This window comes from Piliocolobus tephrosceles, chromosome 21, assembly GCF_002776525.5.
Source record: "Piliocolobus tephrosceles isolate RC106 chromosome 21, ASM277652v3, whole genome shotgun sequence".
In the NCBI taxonomy this organism is placed as follows: Eukaryota; Metazoa; Chordata; class Mammalia; order Primates; family Cercopithecidae; genus Piliocolobus; species Piliocolobus tephrosceles.
This window is the reverse complement of record NC_045454.1, coordinates 19,256,309-19,278,493: the sequence shown is the minus strand read 5'-3', so window position 1 is coordinate 19,278,493 and position 22,185 is coordinate 19,256,309. Positions and strand designations below refer to the sequence as shown.

The window sequence follows — 22,185 nt, the reverse complement described above, 5'->3', positions numbered from 1 at the left end:
GCCTCAGCCTCCCGAGTAGCTGGGACTACAGGCGCCCGCCAAATCGCCCGGCTAGTTTTTTGTATTTTTTTAGTAGAGACGGGGTTTCACTGTGTTAGCCAGGATGGTCTCGATCTCCTGACCTCGTGATCCGCCCGTCTCGGCCTCCCAAAGTGCTGGGATTACAGGCTTGAGCCACCGCGCCCGGCCTCGAAATCTTATTCACTGATATAGTCAGTAAATGTTTATTGAGCCCCCACCAGTTGCCAGGATTGACTCACTCAAAATAGAGCACTGAACAAAACAGACCCCCTCCCCCATCCATGGCAGACGTGTCATAATGAGAGGAAGACAGTACAATAAATGAACAGATGAATGTATGTCTGGGGATGAGTGTCAGGGTTGGTGTGCTTAGCACTGAAAATGAGGTTCAAATGATTGCAGTTCCTAAAGAAGGTTGAGGGCCTTGCCTTCAGGGTCTCCGTGGTAGACTGGCCCCTTTCCACTGGAAACATTACTTTGCGCGGTCAGTATTTGAGAGCTCAGTCTGTGATGGAGAAAGCATACTTCTCCTCTTTCTTTTGTTTGTTGTTGTTGTTTTTTTTTTTTTGAGACGGAGTCTCGCTCTGTCGCCCAGGCTAGAGTGCAGTGGCCGGATCTCAGCTCACTGCAACCTCCACCTCCTGGGTTCAAGTGATTCTTCTGCCTCAGCCTCTTGAGTAGCTGGGATTACAGACATGCGCCACCACGCTGGCTCATTTTGTTGTATTTTTAGTAGAGACGGGGTTTCACCATGTTGGCCAGGCTGGTCTTGAACTCCTGACTTCTGGTGATCCTCCTGCCTCGGCCTCCCAAAGTGCTGGGGTTACAGGCACGAGCCACCGTGCCCGGCCTGAAATGTCAACTTTTATATCTAAATATTTTATATAGAAAATGCCAAGATTTTATATCTGAAACACCAAGATTTTATGAGCCTCATAACTTAAGTTGGATTTGTAATTGTAAATGTTCTTTCCTTATAAATACCTGAGTTTTTTTTTTGTGAAAAGTTCTGAATTGTCTCAGTAATGAAAACTTCCAGACACTCAAACCTAGAGGAGATGGGTAGTTGGTAGCTTTCTGTACTACCCATCTATACTAGGTTTTTGTAGAACCTAGCCAGCTAACCAAAGTAGGTAGATTTATAGATCACCTTAAAATAAGCCTGACTGCACAGTAAATGTCACCTTTGGAATGTGACTTGGTAGAATTGAAGTAGGCTTCAGTACCTCCTGTCATTCAGTACCTGTTTTCTTGAACTCCTGACTTCAAGTGATCCGCCTCGGCCTCCCAAAGTGTTGGGCTTACAGGCGTGAGTCACTGCGCCCGGCCTCAGTACCTCTTTTGAAGATGCTCTCATTCATTCCCTGGCGAAAAGATACTTGAAGTGCAAGTGCAGGTGGGTGTGGAAAGCATGGAGGGTTTGTGTTGGTTCATTTGTTTGGTGTTTGTTTTTTCCACCAGTCCCTCCTTCCTGCTTTCTGCCTCCCAGCCCAGCATATCCTGATCTTGTAGCCATGCAGGACTTTGACCCATGTGGTGGTTTGCCATTGTCTTCCTCCAGATGAAGATAAGACATAATTGGTTTGGTTTGAGGTTGTACTTCTAGCCTTCCCTGTATATCCTCTTCCTCCTTATCCTCTCCGTCAACATGCTTGGTTGGACTTTGTAGTGAAATGTGTCATTCTCTTTATTCTGACTGTCCCTATATTAGTCCTATCTTCATAAAATCAATCATAAAGTCACAGTATCTACTATTTGTTAAAAGTTTTGTGCCAGGCCGGGTGTGGTGGCTCATGCCCATAATCCCAGCACTTCAGGAGGCTGAGGCAGGTGGATCGTTTGAGCCCAGGAGTTCAATATTAGCCTGGGCAACATGGTAAAACCTCGTCTCTACAAAAAATACAAAAATTAACCAGGTATGGTGGCACACGCCTGTAGTCCCAGCTACTTGGAGGCTGAGGTGGGTGGGTCACCGAGCACAGGTTGAGGCTGCTGTTGTGAGCCGAGATTGTACCACTGTACTCCAGCCTGGGTGACAGGGCAAGTCCCTGTCTCTAAAACAAACAGCTGTGTGCCAGATACTATTTTAAGCGTTTAAAATGGATTAAAAACTCCTTTAATCTTCGCAACACTTTTTCTTTTCTTTCTCTTTTTTTGAAATGGAGTGTTGCTCTGTTGCCCAGGCTGGAGTGCAGTGGCATGATCTCAGCTCACTGCAACCTCTGCCTCCCAGGTTCAAGCAGTTCTCCTGCCTCAGCCTCCCAAGTAGCTGGAATTAGAGGCATGAGCCACCACACTCAGCAAATTTTTTTTTTTTTTTTTTGGTATTTTTAGTAGGGACAGGGTTTCACCATGTTGGCCACGCTGGTCTCGAACTCCTGACCTTAAGTGATCTGCCCACCTTGGCCTCCCAAAGTGCTGGGATTACGTGCATGAGCCACTGTGCCCGGCCTGTCTTCACAGCACTCTTATATTGGTACGGTGTGTCAGAGAAAAACCTCCCATTTGCATTGCTTTTAGGAAATGAATCTGCAAGCTCATGAACTTTATCTCCATGGGGCCCATGGAGAGAAAGCCAACTGAGTCTCTGTGCTTTATTATTCACAAGCCAGTTGAAGTTGCAGCGAAGAAATGCCATTTCCCAGACAAGCGATTGACAAGATAGTCTCAAGACTGATGGTACATTCCACAGCAGGAAACTGGGTCTGGAGAGAGGTTACAAAAGGGAACTCTGCTCACAGACTTGCCAGAAACATTTTATTCTGACCAGATCCAGAACAGGTATAAATCACATGCAGACACACTTTCCCTCCTGCTTGGGCTGAGGTCTGTTTATAACATCCTCAAGATAGTTGTCTTGCTAACATTCCCAGTCTTTCACCTTAACCCAAAGGGACATGATGGCTTCATAATCAGAGCTTTGCCTTATCATTCTAAACCTCTACAATATGCATGATTAAATTTTTTTAACTTATTAATTTTTTTTTAGAGGTGGACATCTCATTCTGTTGCCCAAGCTGAACTGCAGTGGCATAACCATAGCTCACTGCAGCCTTGAACTCCAAGGTTCAAACAATCCTCCCTCATCAGCCTCCTGAGTGGCTGGGATTACAGGTGTGAGCCACTGTGCCTAGTGAAAAATCTGCATGATTTTAGAAATTAGCCATACCTAAATCAGAGAATATGGGACTTAATAAAAGAACATGGGGTTTATTCATTGTTTATTGCATGTGTTATTGTTGCCTGTTATGAAAGAGGAAAAAAGCACAGAGGAAGACTGCCCCAGGTAGCACAGCTGGCTTGTGCGAAGCAGCCAGGGATTTATGTGCTCATCGGTCCTTTGCTGGAGCAGCTCAGGGTGTAGGCTTTTTCCTCTAATCTGCCCTATACACTTTTGTCAGATGACTCTTCCTTATTGTGTCACTCCCCTATACCAAAGCAGCATAGCTTACAAGCTCTTTGAATTGAGGATGTGATTGTAATCTTTTACTTTTTTCTTTTTTTTTTTTTTTTTTTTTTTTGAGATGGAGTCTCCCTCTGTCACCCAGGCTGGAGTGCAGGGGCGTGATCTCGGCTCACTGCAAGCTCCGCCTCCCGGGTTCACGCCATTCTCCCTCCTCAGCTTCCTGAGTAGGTGGGACTACAGGCACCTGCCACCACGCCCAGCTAATTTTTTTTTTTTTTGTATTTTTAGTAGAGACGAGTTTTCACCGTGTTAACCAGGATGGTCTCGATCTCCTGACCTTGTGATCCGCCCTCCTCAGCCTCCCAAAGTGCTGGGATTAACAAGTGTGAGCCACCAAGCCCGTCCCCCACCCCGCTTTTTTTTTTTTTTTTTGAGATGGAGTCTCGCCCTGTGGCCCAGGCTGGAGTGCAGTACTGTGATCTCAGCTCACTGCAAGCTCTGCCGCCCGGGTTCATGCCATTCTCCTGCCTCAGCCTCCCGAGTAGCTAGGACTACAGGCGCCCACCACCAGGCCTGGCTAATTTTTTGTATTGTTAGTAGAGATGGGGTTTCATCATGTTTGCCAGGTTGGTCTCGATTTCCTGATCTCGTGATCTGCCTGCCTCGGCCTCCCAAAGTCCTGGGATTACAGGTGTGAGTCACCGCGCCTAGCTCTTCTGTGATTTTTCTCTATCCAAGTGCATTTTGTGGCTCCAGCTTAATTGCAAACCCTGGGAGGACAAGAACTGTATCCCCAGTCAGTCTGGATAATTCCAATTCACACTACCACATGTCTCAGGGTAGCCGTTGAGAGCACCTCCTTCCATTGTAAAAAGTGTTTGGGGCACAAGCAATCCACCTGTCTTGACCTCCCCAAGTGCTGGGATTACAGGGGTGCATCACCACACCTGGCCCTTTTTTCTTGTTGTTTGAGATAGGGTCTCGCTTTGCCATCTAGGCTGGAGTGCAGTGGCACAGTCATTGCTTACTGCAGCCTCCACCACCCAGGCTCAAGCGATCCTTCCATCTCAGCCCCCCTGAGTAGCTGGTACTGCAGATGCACACCACCACACCCAGCTAATTAAAAAAAAAAAAAATTGTAGAGATGATGTCTCACTGTGTTGCCCAGGCTGGTCTCAAACTCCTGGCCTCAAGCCATCTTCCCCCTTCAGCCTCTCAAAGTGCTGGGATTACAGGTGTGAGCCACCATGCCCTGCCTAATTTTTTTTCTTTTTTCTTTTTTTTTTTTTTTTTTGAGACAGTCTCGCTCTGTCATCCAGGCCAGAGTGCAGTGGCATGATCTCAGCTCACTGCAACCCCTGCTTCCCAGGTTCAACCAATTCTCCTGCCTCAGCCTCCTGAGTAGCTGGAACCACAGACACATGCCACCACGCCTGGGCGTTTTTTTGTTCTTTTGTTATTTTTTTTTTTTTTTTTGAGATGGAGACCAACTTGACCAACATGGTGAAACCCTTCTCTACTAAATACAAAAAAAAAAAAAAAAATTAGCTGGGCTAATTTTTTGGGAGGCTGAGGCAGGAGAATCTCTTGAACTCCAGAGGCCGGAGGTTGCGGTGCGCTGAGATCGTGCCATTGCACTCCAGCCTAGGCAACAAGAACAAAACTTTGTCAAAAAAAAAAAAAAAGAAAAGAAAATGAAAAACCACATAACAGCCTCTTTCCTTCCTCTACTACCTTTCTCTAAAGGTAGATTAATACATGCATCCTGAAGCTTTTTAATATATAAGCCATTCTTTTGCTTTTTCTTCCCTCTTACTCGTTTTTCTGTCCTGGCATATACACATTTGTGTATTTCATTTTATCCTGTTTTCCATTGCTGATCAGCCGACCGTGTATTTAAACCGTTCTGAGTATTCCCTTGTGTGGACGTCTCAGAAGCCATTTAGCTAGCACGAGCAAAATGTCTCAACGATGCATTTTTAGCTGTTGAAGGTCTGTGAACCCCAGAACCTTTGTGGATGTGGTAATAGTTGCCCCTGTTCTTTGAAACTCTTGGATTAAATGACTCTTCAGAGATTTCTTTGCTTTTTGATACTAAGGAGTGGCCTGTAGCCTATCCTACTTTTCTATGTAAAATATGCTTTTCTAATGTCTGGGGATTTTTATAGCAAATAATTTCTCCTTGGTTACTATCCTTAGAATTCCAAGTGTCTTTAATGAAAAGAGGAGAGTTGTTTTTAGTGATGTTAGTTGTTTTTAGGAAAGGTGTCCTGCAGTGCTTTTCACTAAGGTGGCTCATGCCTGTAATCCCAGCACTTTGGGAGGCCGAGGTAGGCAGATCACTTGAGGTCAGGAGTTTGAGGCCAGCCTGGCCAACACAGCAAAACCCTATCTACTGAAAATACACAAAGTAGCCAGATGTGGTGGTGCACTCCTGGAGTCCTAGCTACTTGGGGGGCTGAGGCAGGAGATCACTTGAACCCGGGAGGCAGAGGTTGCAGTGAGCCGAGGTTGTGCTATTGCACTCCAGCCTGGACAACAGAGTGAGACTGTCTTAAAAAAAAGAAAAGAACATAAAATGAAGTGGTAGACCAGCTTACGGGAGGTGTTGCACTTCCCTCTGCCATTGGAGAGACTCTGGATCTGCAGCCAGGGGAGCTTGTGAAGGCTTCTTGTCCACAGAAATGAGGGCGGCAGTTGTAACTTTCTGGATGGTGGCCCAGAGGAAGCAACGCTGGCAAAGCCTCTTCTGTGAAGCAGCTCTCAGAGCAATTTTGTGATATTGAAAGAGCAAAGGATAAAACGTTGAAAGCTGATCTAGATCTAGAAAAGTGTTTGGCGGTTGCTAGAAAAGGTGTAGAAATGATTCTTGCCCTGTGTCGTAAGTTACATGGTGAGAAGACCACAAGCACGGTTCAAACTCCCCTTAGAAATTCTTTTGCGCTGGGCGCGGTGGCTCAAGCCTGTAATCCCAGCACTTTGGGAGGCCGAGACGGGCGGATCACAAGGTCGGGAGATCGAGACCATCCTGGCTAACACAGTGAAACCCCGTCTCTACTAAAAAATACAAAAAACTAGCCGGGCGAGGTGGCGGACGCCTGTAGTCCCAGCTACTCCGGCTGAGGCAGGAGACTGGCGTAAACTTGGGAGGCAGAGCTTGCAGTGAGCTGAGATCTGGCCACCGCACTCCAGCCCAGGCGACAGAGCGAGACTCCATCTCAAAAAAAAAAAGAAATTCTTTTGCAAAGAAATTAACACTTTAATCCTAAATGTTTCTAATGTTTTAATTTACAGTATGCTAAATAAATACTCTTTTGTTTGGTTTTGTTACTCTACATTTATAGCCAATAGAGTTTGCTTTGGTTTTTTTCCTTATTTTTTTTGAGACAGGGTCTTGCCTTGTCGCCCAGGCTAGAGTGCAGTGGCGCGATGTCAGCTCACTGCAACCTCTGCCTCCCGGGTTCAAGTGATTCTCCTGCCTCAGCCTCCTGAGTAGCTGGGGCTACAGGCACGTGCCACCACGCCTCGCTAAGTTTTGTATTTTTAGTAGAGATAGGGTTTTGCCGTGTTGGCCAGGCTGGTCTGGAAATCCTGACCACAGGTGTGAGCCACTGCACCTGGCCAAAAAATTTTTTTTATTTTTTGTAGACAGGGTCTCACTGTGTTGCCCGGGCTGATCTTGAACTCGTGACCTCAAATGATCCTCCTGCCTTGGCCTCCCAAAGTGCTGGGATTATAGGTATGAGCCACCATGCCCAGCTTTTTTTTGAGAGATGATGTTTCACTCTTGTTGCCCAGCTGGAGTGCAATGGATCGGCTCACTGCAACCTGCACCTCCTGGGTTCAAGCGATTCTCCTGCCTCAGCCTCCCGAGTAGCTGGGATTACAGGCACGCGCCACCATGCACAGCTAATTTTGTATTTTTAGTGTAGATGGGGTTTCTCCATGTTGGTCAGGCTGGTCTCGAACTCCTGACCTCAGGTAATCCACCCACCTCGACCTTCCAAAGTGCTGGGATTACAGGCATGAGCTACCATGCCCAGCTGACAAAAATTTTTAAATGTCGTTGAGCAGTATCATTTTTCCCACTGATTATGAGATTGCTTTGTGTGATCACACACTCACGGGCAGGCCAGTTGCTGCCTGTGTTTACTATTTGGCCCCTTATAGAAAACATTTGCAGACCTGTTCTAGAAAAAACAGATAGGTGGGAGGAGGAGTGAAGGGGTGGCCTGCCCCTCCACACCTGTGGGTGTTTCCTGTTAGGTGGAACGAGAGACTTGAGAAAAGAAATAAGACACAGAGAAAGAAAAGCGGGACCCAGGGGACTGGCGCTCAGCATATAGAGGACCCACGCTGGCACCGGTCTCTGAGTTCTCTTAGTATTTATTGATAATTATCTTTACCATAAAAAAGATAAGGGAGTGGCTGGCCAATAGAATCATTGTAGGAAGGAAATCAGCAATGAGACATATGAACAAAAATCCCTGTGACATGAATAAGTTTAAAGGAAAATGCTGTGCCTTGAGATACATATGCAAACTCTCCATAAACCTTTTAGCAGCATTGCTCCAGCAAGTCCCACCTTATTCCTAAAGGCGGTTTTCTCCTTGCTCAGTAAACAAAGCATACAATCGGGTTTTACACGGAGATGTTCCGTTGCCCAGGGACGGGCAGGAGACAAATGCTTTTCTCTTACTTGAGATTAAGAGAATGGTGATGACCTTTAACCAGCAAGCAGCCTTTAGGCACTTGTTTAACAAAGCACATCCTGCAAAGCCCAAAATCCATTAAGCCTTGAGTCACCACAGCACAGGTCTCTTGCAAGGTCAAGGTTGGGGGTAGGGTCACAGATTAACAGCATCTCAAATACAGAACAAATGGAGTCTCTTATGTCTACTTCCTTCTATATAGACACAGTAACAGGCTGATCTCTCTTTCTTTTCCCCACAGAGGAGTAGGAGAAGCATTTCAGCAGTGGCTTTGGGCTTTCCTGTCCTGCATGTGGTGAGGCAAGAAGCTCTTGTGCCTCAGCTCATAGCACTCATGGGAGTGTGTCAATAACTAGAACTCTAGGAAAGTTATTTTTGCTTGTTTTAAAAATAAGCTTGTTTTGGGGCCAGGCATGGTGACTCACGCCTGTAATCCCAGCACTTTGGGAGGCCGAGGTAGGTGGACTATGAAGTCAGGAGATCAAGACCATCCTGGCTAACACAGTGAAACCCTGTCTCTACTAATAATACAAAAATTAGCCAGGCATGGTGGCGGGCACCTGTAGTCCCAGCTACTCGGGAGGCTGAGGCAGGAGAATGGCGTGAACCCTTGAGGCAGAGCTTACATGAGCCGAGATTGCACCACTGCACTCCAGCCCGGGCGACAGAGCGAGACTCCGTCTCAAAAAAAAAACCAAAAAGCTTGTGTTAATGGATATAAAAACATGAATAAAAGAAAACGCCAAGTTCAAGGTAGTAGGGGGTTAATTTGGAAGAGGCAGAGCAAATGTGATTGAATGAGGGGTATGCAAAGGGTTTCCGCTCTATCCATGTTTTATTTATTTACTTTTGGAGAATGAAGTCTCGCTTTGTTGTCCAGGCTGGAGTGCAGTGGCGTGATCTCGGCTCACTGCAACCTCCACCTCTTGGGTTCAACTGATTCTCCTGCCTCAGCCTCCTGAGTAGCTGGGACTATAGGCGTGCTCTTCCATGCCCTGCTAATCTGTATTTTTCAGTAGAGACGGAGTTTCACCATATTGGTCAGGCTGGTCTCAAACTCCTGACCCCAGGTGATCTGCCCGGCCGGCCTACTCTATGTTTTAGTCCTTGAGAATGTTAGAATTTGATGACACTGAGATGTGGATATACCAGACATGGGGTATTTTCTGTATTCATCAGCATATTTGAAGTATTTCATTAAAGTACTTACTTTGCAAAGTAGACACAGCTGCAATTATGCATTTTTGGAAAATGATCAGGTACTATCTCAACTGTGTTTGTTTTTGTTTTTGAGACGGGGTCTCTGTCACCCAGGCCTGAGTGCAGTGGCACAATCTCAGCTCACTGCATCCTCTGCCTCCCGGCACAGGTGATCCTCCTACCTCAACCTCTCAAGTAGCTGGGACCGCAGGTGCACACCACCACACCCGGCTCATTTTTTAAATATTTTTGAGCTCAAGTAATTGGCTCGTCTCAGCCTCCCAAAGTGCTGGGGTTACAGATGTGAGCCACTGGCCCAGTACTATCTTCTTTTTTTTTTTTTTTTTTTTGAGACGGAGTCTTGCTGTGTCTCCTGGGCTGGAGTGCAGTGGCCGGATCTCAGCTCACTGCAAGCTCCGCCTCCCGGGTTCACGCCATTCTCCTGCCTCAGCCTCCGGAGTAGCTGGGACTATAGGCGCCCGCCACCTCGCCCGGCTAGTTTTTTGTATTTTTAGTAGAGACGGGGTTTCACCGTGTTAGCCAGGATGGTCTCGATCTCCTGACCTCATGATCCGCCCGTCTCGGCCTCCCAAAGTGCTGGGATTACAGGCTTGAGCCACCGCGCCCGGCCTATCTTCTTAAGCCTATAAAATTAGGTGAGATTGGCAGTACTTGGGACCCCTCAGAACTCTATAATGTCCTTCTTAGAAGGTGACAGCAGATCGATCCAGCAGACTGTAGATCGTCTTAGTCACTGGCTGATCGTCTTGGTTAAAGCTCTAGTGACTTCAGAACCAGAGAAACCAGTTTTCCAAGACACTCACAAAGACCAATTTGTTTTGCAGTTTTGCTATAGCTGACATTCAGAATGCCTGCCAGGATTTTCTAAGTGAGGTTCATATTTCGGATAATGTGTGACTTTAGCCATTTCTGATGCTTTTCCAAAAGAAAGTTATTCTTCCCTAAAGGCAGGAATTCTACTTTTGCTTAGATATTCTGAAGCTTATGAGTTCATCCAAATTTGGTTCCTTTCAGCATTTTCCTCTTGGTCTGTCTCGGTTTTGAAAACATACAAAATGTACTTAATTTTGCCCTAGCATTTGTGAGCATACAAAATAGCACTTGAGTCATGTTTTTCATGATTGCTTCCCAATACTATTCTAAGACCAATATAGCATTTTGTCATTTCATAATAATAGAATTCCTCATTAAGGAATAACTTTCTAAAAATGTGTCCAACCCATTTCCCCCCAGTCTTGGCCGTTTCCTTTGGTATGTTGGTGTCCATGACCCTGTCATTGAGTGTGACTGAAAACAGAGGCCTGGCAGAGGGCCTGCCCTTAGTGAGCCCTCAGATTGTGATAAAGACCCTGAGGAATGTTTTGGCTTTTAGGCAACCTCAGTTCTGTTTTCCTACTGCCTGTTGATGCAATGGCTTTTTCTTCCCATCAGTCTGAAGGGTCGTGTTAGTGCCTAGGCTCCCATCAGACCATGGGAAACTCATCCTGCCTCACTTTAACCACCTCGAGTCTCAGTGTTCTTGTTTGTAAACTGGGGATATTGTTACGTGATTCACAGTTTTATTGTGACCATTAGAGGTAGGGCACATGATATGCCAGGCATCATGCTTGGCAAAGGCAGTAAGTAATGCAGCCAGGTGCCGTGGCTCACGTCTATGATCCCCGAACTTTCAGAGGCGGAGGCTGGAGGATCACTTGAGACCAGCCTGGGCAACATCGTGAGAACCTCATCTTTACAAAAAATAAAAGTTAGCCAGGCGTGGTGGTGCGTGCCTGTATTCCCAGCTACTCAGGAGGCTGAGGTGGGAGGATTGCTTGAGCTCAGGAGGTTGAGGCTGCAGTGAGCTGTGATCATGCCATTGCATGCATCCAGCCTGGGTGACAGAGTGAGACTCAGTCTCTAAATAAATAAATAAATACAAGGATTTTGCAGAACAATGAATGAGAAAATGCATTGTTATTTGTGGTGGAAGTGAATACTATATGGCCTGTGTTTCCTGAAGGAACACTGCCTCCGTTAAAACAAATGAGCAAATAAAATCCCTTTTCATGACTTCAGTACTCTCAGGCCTGAGAGTAAAGTTTACATCATAGATGCTTAAAAACAATTCAGTTAGTAAAAGCATGTGACAAGATGAGATGATTTGCCTTCAACGAGGAGCTTCCTTCCATACGCACAAAAAGACATGTGTCTTAACTTAGTAAGGACATGGTTACATTTAGTCTTGCCGGGCGCGGTGGCTCAAGCCTGTAATCCCAGCACTTTGGGAGGCTGAGGCGGGTGGATCACCTGAGGTCAGGAGTTCAAGACCAGCCTGACCAACATGGAAAAACCATGTCTCCTAAAAATACAAAATTAGTGGGCGTGGTGGTGCATGCCTATAATCCCAGCTACTCAGGAGGCTGAGGCAGGAGAATCGCTTGAGCCTGGGAGGCAGAGGTTGCAGTGAGCCGAGATTGCACTATTGCACTCCAGCCTGGGCAACAAGAGTGAAACTCCATCTTAAAGGAAAAAAAATTTATTATAAGAATTTTCAATATACAAAGCAGTGACACATTTTATAAACCCCCATGCACCATCACCCAGCTTCAACAACTACCAACATCTGTCTTTCAGACATGTTTTTAGTCCAAGTTTTCTCTTAATAAAGATACTTTTTTTTTTTCTTTGAGACAGAGCAAGGTTCTGTCGCCTAGGCTGGAGTGCAATGGCAAAATCTTGGCTCACTGCAACCTCCACCTCGCGGGCGCAAGTGATTCACCTGCCTCAGTTTCCCGAGTAGCTGGGACTACAGGTGCCCACCACCATGCCCAGCTAATTTTTGTATTTTTAGTAGAGATGGGGTTTTACCATGTTGGCCAGGCTGGTCTTGAACTCCTGACCTCAGGTGATCCGCCCACCTCAGCCTTCCAAAGTGCTGGGATTACAGGCGTGAGCCACCTTGCCTGGCCATAAAGAGATGTTTCTAAATTTTCCTGGGACAACAGTGAATCTGCCTTTCCTTCCTACTTTACCCAAGGAAGCTGAAAATAAGGCTGCTTTCTGAAACTTTAAACTACTAAGTCAATGTGTGATATTTAGAGCAGATGTGAGCAACTGTCTAGACACAGAATGGCTTCCCAGGCTCGCAAGACTTGTCATGAAGGCCCTGGCACGTGGACAGAAAGCATCCAAGCTAGAAAAGGTGCTGGCTCACAGCAGCAGCCCGGAAAGGAAGCGTCTCAGGGACAGCTCGTCACCGTGCTCTGGAAGAGCTGTCCTGAGCCACTAATGTGAGCATTTGGTCTGCCTGACAGATTCCGATGGCAAAAATGTTCCTAGGAATCATACAGTAAACTGACTTTATTCTGACTCCAAGCATCGTGTTCCATTGACGCTTGCTTTCCAAGGTGTTTTGCTGATTCACATCAACACGCAACCTGCTTGATGGAATACAGTGATGTTCTCACTGTAAATTCATCACCTCCTGCTAAGGTCTCATGTATCATCCCGTGCACTGTTAGCTGAGGCCAGCACTCCTGTGTCTCCTAAGCACCAGGGCAGTGGCAAGAGTTCATGTCCGCGCCTATAAAGATGATGGCCAGGGGCCGGGCGCGGTGGCTCAAGCCTGTAATCCCAGCACTTTGGGAGGCCGAGACGGGCGGATCACGAGGTCAGGAGATCGAGACCATCCTGGCTAACACGGTGAAACCCCGTCTCTACTAAAAAATACAAAAAAAACTAGGCGGGCGCCTGTAGTCCCAGCTACTGGGAGGCTGAGGCAGGAGAATGGCGTAAACCCAGGAGGTGGAGCTTGCAGTGAGCTGAGATCCGGCCACTGCACTCCAGCCCAGGCGACAGAGCGAGACTCTGTCTCAAAAAAAAAAAAGATGATGGCCAGGTTGCGAGCAGGGTTGAATTCACCAAGGTAGCTTCCATCCGTCCCTTGATAAGCATTTTTTCTCCTTCTACACACCCTCAGGCGTCTGCACATGCCACGTGTACCTGGTACCCTTACTTACGAAGTTAACGAATTCCTGCCGTGATACTGTGGGTCACCCTGCTTCATTCTCAGGTGTGGTGTCGGGTGGTTCCTGGTTCCTGCCTGGGCGCCCAGTGTTGTGGGCCCTCCCTCAGGTTATTGTTTTTGTTTTAAGATGTAATTCACATGTCATGTGATTCACCCATTTAGGGTGTACAGTATTCCCCTTAGGTTTATTGTGGGAAAAGGCTGTGTCTGACACTGCTCAGGAAGCTAGGACACAAAGCAGCCGGAGTGGCTGGCCGCCAGGGCTCAGTGTGGCAGGGCAGTGGAGAGGCTGCTGGTGCCTCTGTAGCCGTTGGGCGCTCCTGCCTTGATGCTGTTTTCAGCTTTGGATTGTAACTGGGTCCCACGTGGGCCCCCTTCATCTCATCTTGTTGGTGGCAGTGTTGCTCCCTGCGTTGGGCTGGGCAGAGTCACACACCAGAGGACCTCCTCCTGCTGTTTTCTCTGGACCTTGTTGATTATGTGTTTTGTGACCTTTGGCATATTGTACCTATTCCAGGTGTACAGCCAGCTGGTTCTGGTTGATGTGTAATGGACAAAAGGTGCCCCTATTAAAAAAAAAAAAAATTTTTTTCTGCCTTTAGTCCCAGCTACTCAGGAGGCTGAGGTGGGAGGATCACTTGAGCCTAGGAGGCGAGGCTTCAGTGAGCCATGGTCCTGCAGCTGCACTCCAGCTTGGGTGACAGAGGAAGACCCTATCTCAAAAACACTTATATAGGCTGGTTGTGGTGGCTCACACCTGTAATCCCAGCACTTTGGGAGATTGAGGTAAGGAGTTCGAGACCAGCCTGGCCAGCATTGTGAAACCCCGTCTCTACTACAAATACAAAATTAGCCAGGTGTGGTGGCGCATGCCTGTAATCCCAGCTACTTGGGAGGCTGAGGCAGGAGAATAGCTTGAACCCGGGAGGCGGAGGTTGCAGTGAACCGAGATCATGCCATTGCACTCCAGCCTGGACAACAAGAGTGAAACTCAGTCTCAAAAAAAAAAAAAAAATTATATATCCTAAAATCACTCGTTTTAAGTATTATCATCCAAGGGTTTTTAGCACCTTCTACAGAGCTGTGCAGCTATTGCCACAATCCAATTTTAGAATATTTTCATCATCCTCTAAAGATCCCTTTACCCATCACTCCCCAGTCCCACCCCCAGTACCAAGCAACCACTCATCTACTTCCTGTGTCTATTGATTTGCCTTTTATGGACATACTGTACACTTCCATTCATATGAAGTGTCTGGATAAGGTACATTCTAACGGGTGACTTTTCAGGGTTAGCTTTTTTCAAATGATAGGGAATTTCCTGCTTCAGAAGATGCATTTTCTACTGTGCTACTTACCTGTGATTTATTGTGTGGGTGGATTTCCTTGGAGGCATGTATGTGTGTGTGTGTTTTGCACGGTAGCACCTTTTTTATCCGTTGATTAGTGTTCTGTGGAACATCTGGTTTCATGCCCATCACTGTGACATATTTGGGGAGACAAAACAGAAGATATATCCCCAGTGGGTGAAATAAACCTAACAAACATGAAAACAAGTAGCGAGGAGTCAATGACAACATTTAAGCAAGCGTTTGGCTGTGGGATGCTTTTATTGGAGACATGTTTATCAAGCACCCTGTGCCAGGCCCTGCGTAAGCTGGAATGCCCTTGTGCTGAACAGGCAGAGCTGGGTAAAGGCCAGGATTAGGGAGGGGTGATAATGTGGTACAGGAGCAGACACGGAGCCACACAGCCAGGCTGTCTCTTTTCAGGTTGCTTTCAGTCCTTCTGGTGGAAAGGCTTATTTTGATGCAGGTGATGCTTCTAGCAGTTTTCCGTCTCCCTTTCAAGAGACCGTACCAACCTTTTGCAAGAAATGTTTCTGGCTGGAATTTTATAATATTGGCTTTTGTTTCCCTTTTACTAAAGTAGGGCCAGATTTGAGGGCACCTTGAAACCCAGGCCCATCTTGATGTGCCCAGATAGGAGCTATAACAAGCCCTGGCGCAGGGGTAGGACCTGTGTTATCTTTGGAGCCGTGGGCTGGGCTGTAGGCACTAGAGTTAAGAAGCTTCCTTCTGAGGCTCTTGCGGTAATTTGAGTGTTCTGTGGCCTGCCTGGGCAGTGAGTGAACAGGAAAGGTCAGGAAAAGTGCGTGTGAGGACTGCCGAGGGCGCTGATAGCGCCTCTGGTTCCCAACCTCACTTCTCTGGCTCTGACCTTTCAGTGCTAAGCTCCCCTTGGCCCTGTGGGATGGGGCAGTATCCAGAAAGGCCTTGGAGTCAGGTTTTTTTGTTTTTTTTTAAGTCATGTTTCCGTTGGGCGCGGTGGCTTGTGCCTGTGATCCCAGCACTTTGGGAAGAGAAGCAGGCGAATTACCTGAGCTCAGGAGTTGAAGACCAGCCTGGGCAACATGGTGAAACCCCATCTGTACTGAAAGCACAAAAAAAAAAAAAAAAGCCCAGCATGGTGGCGCACGCCTGTAGTTCCAGTTACTCAGGAGAGTGAGGCAAAAGAATCATTTGAACCTGGGAGGCGGAGGTTGCAGTGAGCTGAGATCAAGTCACTGCTCTCCAGCCTGGGCGATGGAGTGAGACTCTGTCTCCAAAATAAATAAATTTTAAAAGTCATGTTTCTACACTGAATGTGCACGTCTTCAATAACGGGGACGAGACAAAACATACAACTGAAATACAGTTCAGTGGGTGGGTTGGTGTCTTTATTGTTGGGCGACGTGTTTATACGAGGAAGGAAGCACTGAGTGGGCCTGTTGGCGATCTGGGCTTGGGAAATAGCTCACAAAGGATCTGCTGGAACTTAAGGCTCTGGTTCTCCTGGGGGATCCATGTACAGGTCTGTGTGTGTCCTTCATTGCCGGGATTGCCCTGCCAAGCTAACGGGGTTGTGCTTTGCATTTCAGACTATTGTCTAGCGTCGAAGGTGGTGGGCAGATGCCGGGCCTCCATGCCTAGGTGGTGGTACAATGTCACTGATGGATCCTGCCAGCTGTTTGTGTATGGGGGCTGTGACGGAAACAGCAATAATTACATGAGCAAGGAGGAGTGCCTCAAGAAATGTGCTGCTGTTACGGGTAAGACAGTAGTAGTTAGAGCTTTTTTTTTGAGATGGAGTCTTGCTCTGTCGCCCAGGCTGGAGTGCAGTGGTGCAATCTCGGCTCACTGCAAGCTCCACCTCCTGGGTTCACGCCATTCTCCTGCCTCAGCGTCCCAAGTAGTTGGGACTACAGGCACCCACCACCACGCCCAACTAATTTTTTGTGTTTTCAATAGAGACATGATTTCACCATGTTAGCCAGGATGGTCTCGATCTCCTGACCTCGTGATCTACCCGCCTCGGCCCCACAAAGTGCTGGGATTGATTACAGGCGTGAGCCACCACGCCTGACCCCTGCTTTTTTTTTAAACAGGGTCTCACTGCAGCCTCCACTTCCTGGGCTCAAGCAGATCCTCACACCTCAGCCTCCTGAGTAGTTGGGACTACAGGCACACGCCACCACACCTTGCTCATTTTGAAATTTTTTGTAGAGATGGGTCTCCCTGTGTTACCTAGGCTGGTCTCAAACTCTTGGCCTCAAGCAATTCTCCCACCTGGGCCTTCCAAAGTGCTGGGATTACAGGTGTGAGCCACTGTGCCCAGCCAGATTTTGCTATTTAGAGACAATGTATTAACTGGAATGTGGCTACTTTCCTCTCTTTATTAGTTCTTGACAGTGGAATCTGGGCGATGTTTTAAAAAGCAGAAGAAACAGGGACCGTATGAATGCCCTGTGGCCATACAGTGGTTTCACAGCAGACCCTCACTCCTCCTCTTCCCAGAAAGGCAGCAAAACAACAGGGCAGAGCTGGGGCCATCATGACCCAGCTTCCTTTCTCCTACTTTACTAAGTGCAAGTTTCAGAGCAGACCGATGAGGAAGTAGCCTTGCCTTCTTAAGCAGAGGCTTTTTGATCCACTCCAACAGGGCTGCCCCTCTTGTTCCCTGGGTATTTGGGTTATTTTATTTTATTTTGAGACAGAGTCTTGCTGTGTTGCCCAAGCTAGAGTACAGTGGAGCAATCTCAGCTCACTGCAGCCTCAGCCTCCTGAGCAGCTAGGATTCCAGGTGCCCACTACCATGCCTGGCTAATTTTTGTAGTTTTAGTAGAGATGGGATTTCGCCGTGTTGGCCAAGCTGGTCTCGAACTCCTGGCCTCAGGTGATCTGCCTGCCTTAGCCTCCCAAAGTTCTGGGATTACAGGTGTAAGCCACTGCTCCTGGCCGCTATTTGGGTTATCTTAATTGTGGGACAAATGACTTGAATAGCTCACCCAGCCAAGATACAGATCAAGTTAAACATACGTCCTGAAATCTATCCTCTTTGTGGCCCTCACCTGCCAGGGGTTCTGTGGAATCAAGGTAATTTTGACCCTGACAACCTCACAGTTTCAATTAAAATCTAAACCCCCCAGCAGCGTGCCCTGGCTCTCAGCTGAGTGACAAGGACTTCCTGAGAGCCGATGGTGATGAGATGTTGGCCCTTTGGGGCTGCTCCATCCCAAGTGTTCTAGAGACCCAAGGGTTTGGCCATCCAAATCCTATGTTAAAGATTTTCACTTTTTTCTTTTTTTCTTGCTTAGTCGCCCACCAGGCTGGAGTGCAGTGGTGTGATCTTGGCTCACTGCAACCTCTGCCTCCTGGGTTCAAGTGATTCTCGCGCCTCAGCCTCTCAAGTAGCTGGGACTACAGGCGCACAACCCCACACCTGGCTAATTTTTGTGTATTTTGTAAAGATGGGGTTTCACCATGTTACCCAGGCTGGTCTCAAACTCCTGAGCTCACGCAATCTGCCTACCTCCCAAAGTGCTAGGATTACAGGTATGAGCCACTGAGTCCAGCTAACATTTCACTTTAATTGAAAAAACAAACAAACGGCCGGGCGCGGTGGCTCAAGCCCGTAATCCCAGCACTTTGGGAGGCCGAGACGGGCAGATCACGAGGTCAGGGGATCGAGACCATCCTGGTTAACATGGGGAAAGCCCGTCTCTACTAAAAAATACAAAAAAAAAAACTAGCTGGGCGAGGTGGTGGGCGCCTGTAGTCCCAGCTACTCGAGAGGCTGAGGCAGGAGAATGGCATAAACCCGGGAGGCAGAGCTTGCAGTGAGCTGAGATCCGGGCAACAGAGCGAGACTCCGTCTCAAAAAAAAAAAGAAAAAACAAACAAACAATTACACTGGCCTTTAAGTAAAAAATAAATAAAAATATTTTCAGTGGCACTCTCCCTAACATGTTTTTTTTGATGACTTAGCGTTGTCTCTGTGAGCCACCATTGACCCAGTTACTGTATTTCTGTCATCAACTGTGATTCATTATGAAGGAGGACTTGGGAGAAATATTTTTTGCTACCTTTTCTGAGCTATCCCAGTCAAGAGTTGCCTTTAGCAAATGTATCTGTCCATCCTGGCTGTTCCTTATCTCCTCAGGAAGGAAGTTGAAGTGTTGAGAACTCAGGCAGTGGACAGTGAGCATAGCCAGGGGATGTGGGTGGCTATGTGTTCCTGGGAGCAGGCAGGTTAGCTGTCTCCCTAGATTCTGGCCCTGTCTCGCAGGTCCAGAAAGCACATGTTGGCATCTGACTGTCTCTTGAGGCCCTCCCATGTGAGTCTGTAAAGAGCTAAACACTGCCAGGGTTGCTAGTGCCTGGGGTCCTTTGCCAGCATATTCTCTCCCAGGCAGGCTCCGTGGGAAGGCAAGTGAGAATGAGAATGCCAGTGTATTAATTCATCATGAGAACCGGGACCGCCCAGGGAGCAGGCACTCATGTCCCTGGGCCCACGCCTGTAGCCCTCATAGGCAAGTCTCTAGTCCACTTGTCAGAAGACTGCTTGATGAAGAGAGAGGCAGAATGAGGGCAGCTGGTTTGCAAGGTGACCGTTTAATAGCATCAGGCTAGGCCAGGCCCGAGGATGCGGGGGAACCAGGGTTCCCTCCGTCTTGGACAAGGTGTAGGAGATAAAACAAACGCTGTATAAAATTCATCATGTTAACCCTTAAGAAAAGTGTTTTGTTCCCGCTCCCCCTCACAAATAGATGAGATCTTTTTATGTTGCCCAAGCTGGTCTCAAACTCCTGGCCTCAAGTGATGCCCCCCACCCTTCAGCCTTCCAAAGCACTGGGATTACAGTTGAATTAGTTAGATGATTTGATACAGTTAAGCAGATTATTTGGCCCTGAAAGTCACTGTGTTTTATTTGTTTCTTTGTTTGAGATGGAGTTTTGCTCTTGTTGCCCAGGCTGGAGTGCAGTGGTCAATGGTGCGATCTTGGCTCACCACAACCTCTGCCTCCCGGGTTCAAGCAATTCTCCTGCCTCAGCCGCCCAAGTAGCTGGGATTACAGGCATCTGCCATCATGCTTGGCTAACTTTTTGGGTTGTTTTTTCGTTTGTTTTTTGAGACGGAGTCTCACTCTGTCATCCAGGCTGGAGTGCAGTGGTGCAATCTCTGCTCACTGCAACCTCCACTTCCTGGGTTCAAGCAATTATCCTGCCTCAACCTCCCAAGTAGCTGGGACTACAGGTGTGCACCACCACACCCAGCTAATTTTTTGTATTTTCAGTAGAGACGGGGTTCGCAGTGTTGGCCAGGATGGTCTCAATCCCTGACCACGTGATCCACCCGCCTCACTCCCAAAGTGCTGGAATTACAGGCGTGAGCCACCGCACCCGGCCCTAACTTTTCTATTTTTAATAAGTTTCACCATGTTGGCCAGGCTGATCTCAAACTTCTGACCTCAGGTGATCCACCCGCCTTGGCCTCCCAAAGTAATAGAATTACAGGCATGAGCCCCCACACCCGGCCAAGTCACTATCTTTTTGAGGTCACTGTGTACATCTTTGCTCTGATTCCCTGCAAGTTGATCTTAAGTTTCCTCTTCAGGAGGGAGTCTTGCTTACTCATTTCCGAGTGTGGTCTGGCATGCACATCGAAGGTCCTATGTAAAGGAGAAATGGATGCTGTGGTGAGAGGCACACAGGGCCAGCGCATTCTTTGTCCCCGGCAGTCTCGGAAGCACTGTCTCACTGTGCTGTTTCTTTGTCCCCTTGCAGAGAATGCCACAGGTGACCTGGCCACCAGCAGGAATGCAGCAGATTCCTCTGTCTCAAGTGGTAGGTTCTTAAAGAGACCCGCGATGGAATGAGGCCACTGGATGGGTAATTGTGAAAGGACACTTGTCATTTGGGAACCGTCACAGGCTTCCCTCTCATGGTTCTGTTTACTCAAAATTGGCAAACCAGGGACTCTGTCTGGGCTGCTGGCCTCTGGCTCCGGCGTCCTTACATGGGGGAGTTTACACTGTCCAGCTGACACAGGGGCCAGGGATCCTGCAGCACTTCCTGGCTGGCCCCCGCCTCCTCCTGGAGGACAGGGGATGGAGATGGCTGCTGCCCATGCGGCTCAGGCCCCTCCTTGCTTTGCGGGCCTCCAGTTGCTCTGCTGGCCCCACTCCCCACCCACCCTTCTGTCTGCCTGTTCTGCCTCCTCTGCTTCCTTTGTTCCCTGTTGCCATCGCTGTCCCCTTCCTTGTGGACATCCTCTGTCCTCTGCCACCCCTGCCTCCCCGCCACTGCAGTGCGTGATCTTAAGATGTGTGTTAGCTTGCTTTGTAGTGCTGGCGGCTGCTGCCCCATTCCTCCTTTATGGTTTAAGGACTCTGCATCGGGCACTTGGGGTGAGTGGTCCCGATGCACTACCAGGTAGCAAATGCACCCTTGGGTCAGGCCTCAGGCCGTGGGCTCTGGGAGGTGGCCATGGAGGGGGCACTGCACCGCACCCCTGCTGGAGGATGGGACTCCCCCGGCAGCTGCAACCCACCGAGTGCACTGTAGCTCAGCAGCTGTTGGGCCGGCTGGCTTACAGAATGCTGGGGCGTTAGGGTGGTCACTTTCCAGCTTTGCTACGCCAGGAGTCCCATGCCTGTCCTGGCGTTGCTGTGCCTGGCTCCCTGTTTATCCTCTGCTAGCCCCGCCGCACGCCTGCTCTGGTTTCCATCCTGTTGGAGCAGAACATGTGCCCCTCACTGTATTAGAAAGTGTGAACAAGACTGTGTTCCTTACCACATTAGGAGCTATGGTGGGCTTGGTTTCTATAGGAACCCTGAGGTGGCGGCAGGGCCGCCTCATCCAGCACTCTCAGTGTGTGTGTAGAGCCAATTAGGGCTGGGATGACGTGGCAGAGCCGGCCATGGAAGGGGCTCCACATCCCTCTTTAAAGGTGTGGTGTCCATACTCCTCAGTGGGCCCTTCCAGACCCAGCCCCAGCTAGGCCCATGTCCGGTGTCCGGCCCAGCCTCCCTAACACAGATGTTTGTGTTTCAGCTCCCAGAAGGCAGGATTCTGATGTCCACTCCAGTGATATGTTCAACTATGAAGGTAAAACTCCAAAGAGGCCGGGCGCGGTGGCTCATGCTTGTAATCCCAGCACTTTGGGAGGCTGAGGTGGGCGGATCACGAGGTCAGGATATCGAGACCATCCTAACATGGTGAAATCCTGTCTCTACTAAAAATACAAAAAATTAGCTGGGCGTAGTGGCAAACACCTGTAGTCCTAGCTACTCGGGAGGCTGAGGCAGGAGAATTGCTGAACCTGGGAGGTGGAGGTTGCAAGGAACCAAGATTGCGCCACTGCACTCCAGCCTGGGCAACAGAGTGAGACTCCGTCTCAAAAAAACAAAAAAACTCTGAAGAAACTTACATGTGGGGCAAAACATGTATTCTTAGTTGGGTATTGAGAGACACTTGAGGATTTCCACTAAGGAAG

General features: G+C 48.2%; 1 protein-coding gene across 2 annotated transcripts in view; it reads left to right on the top strand.

The window, feature by feature from the left end:
* Positions 1-22,185, top strand: part of SPINT2 (serine peptidase inhibitor, Kunitz type 2) — a 33,186-nt gene that overhangs the window by 6,445 nt on the left and 4,556 nt on the right. The window contains exons 2-4 of one of the 2 annotated variants that reach the window (XM_023229148.2): positions 16,290-16,460; positions 20,475-20,534; positions 21,744-21,797. In XM_023229148.2, coding sequence (XP_023084916.1) covers positions 16,290-16,460; positions 20,475-20,534; positions 21,744-21,797 — 285 coding nt within the window. The remainder of the gene's footprint in view (positions 1-16,289; positions 16,461-20,474; positions 20,535-21,743; positions 21,798-22,185) is intronic. The other variant, XM_023229149.2, reaches the window with a different exon arrangement.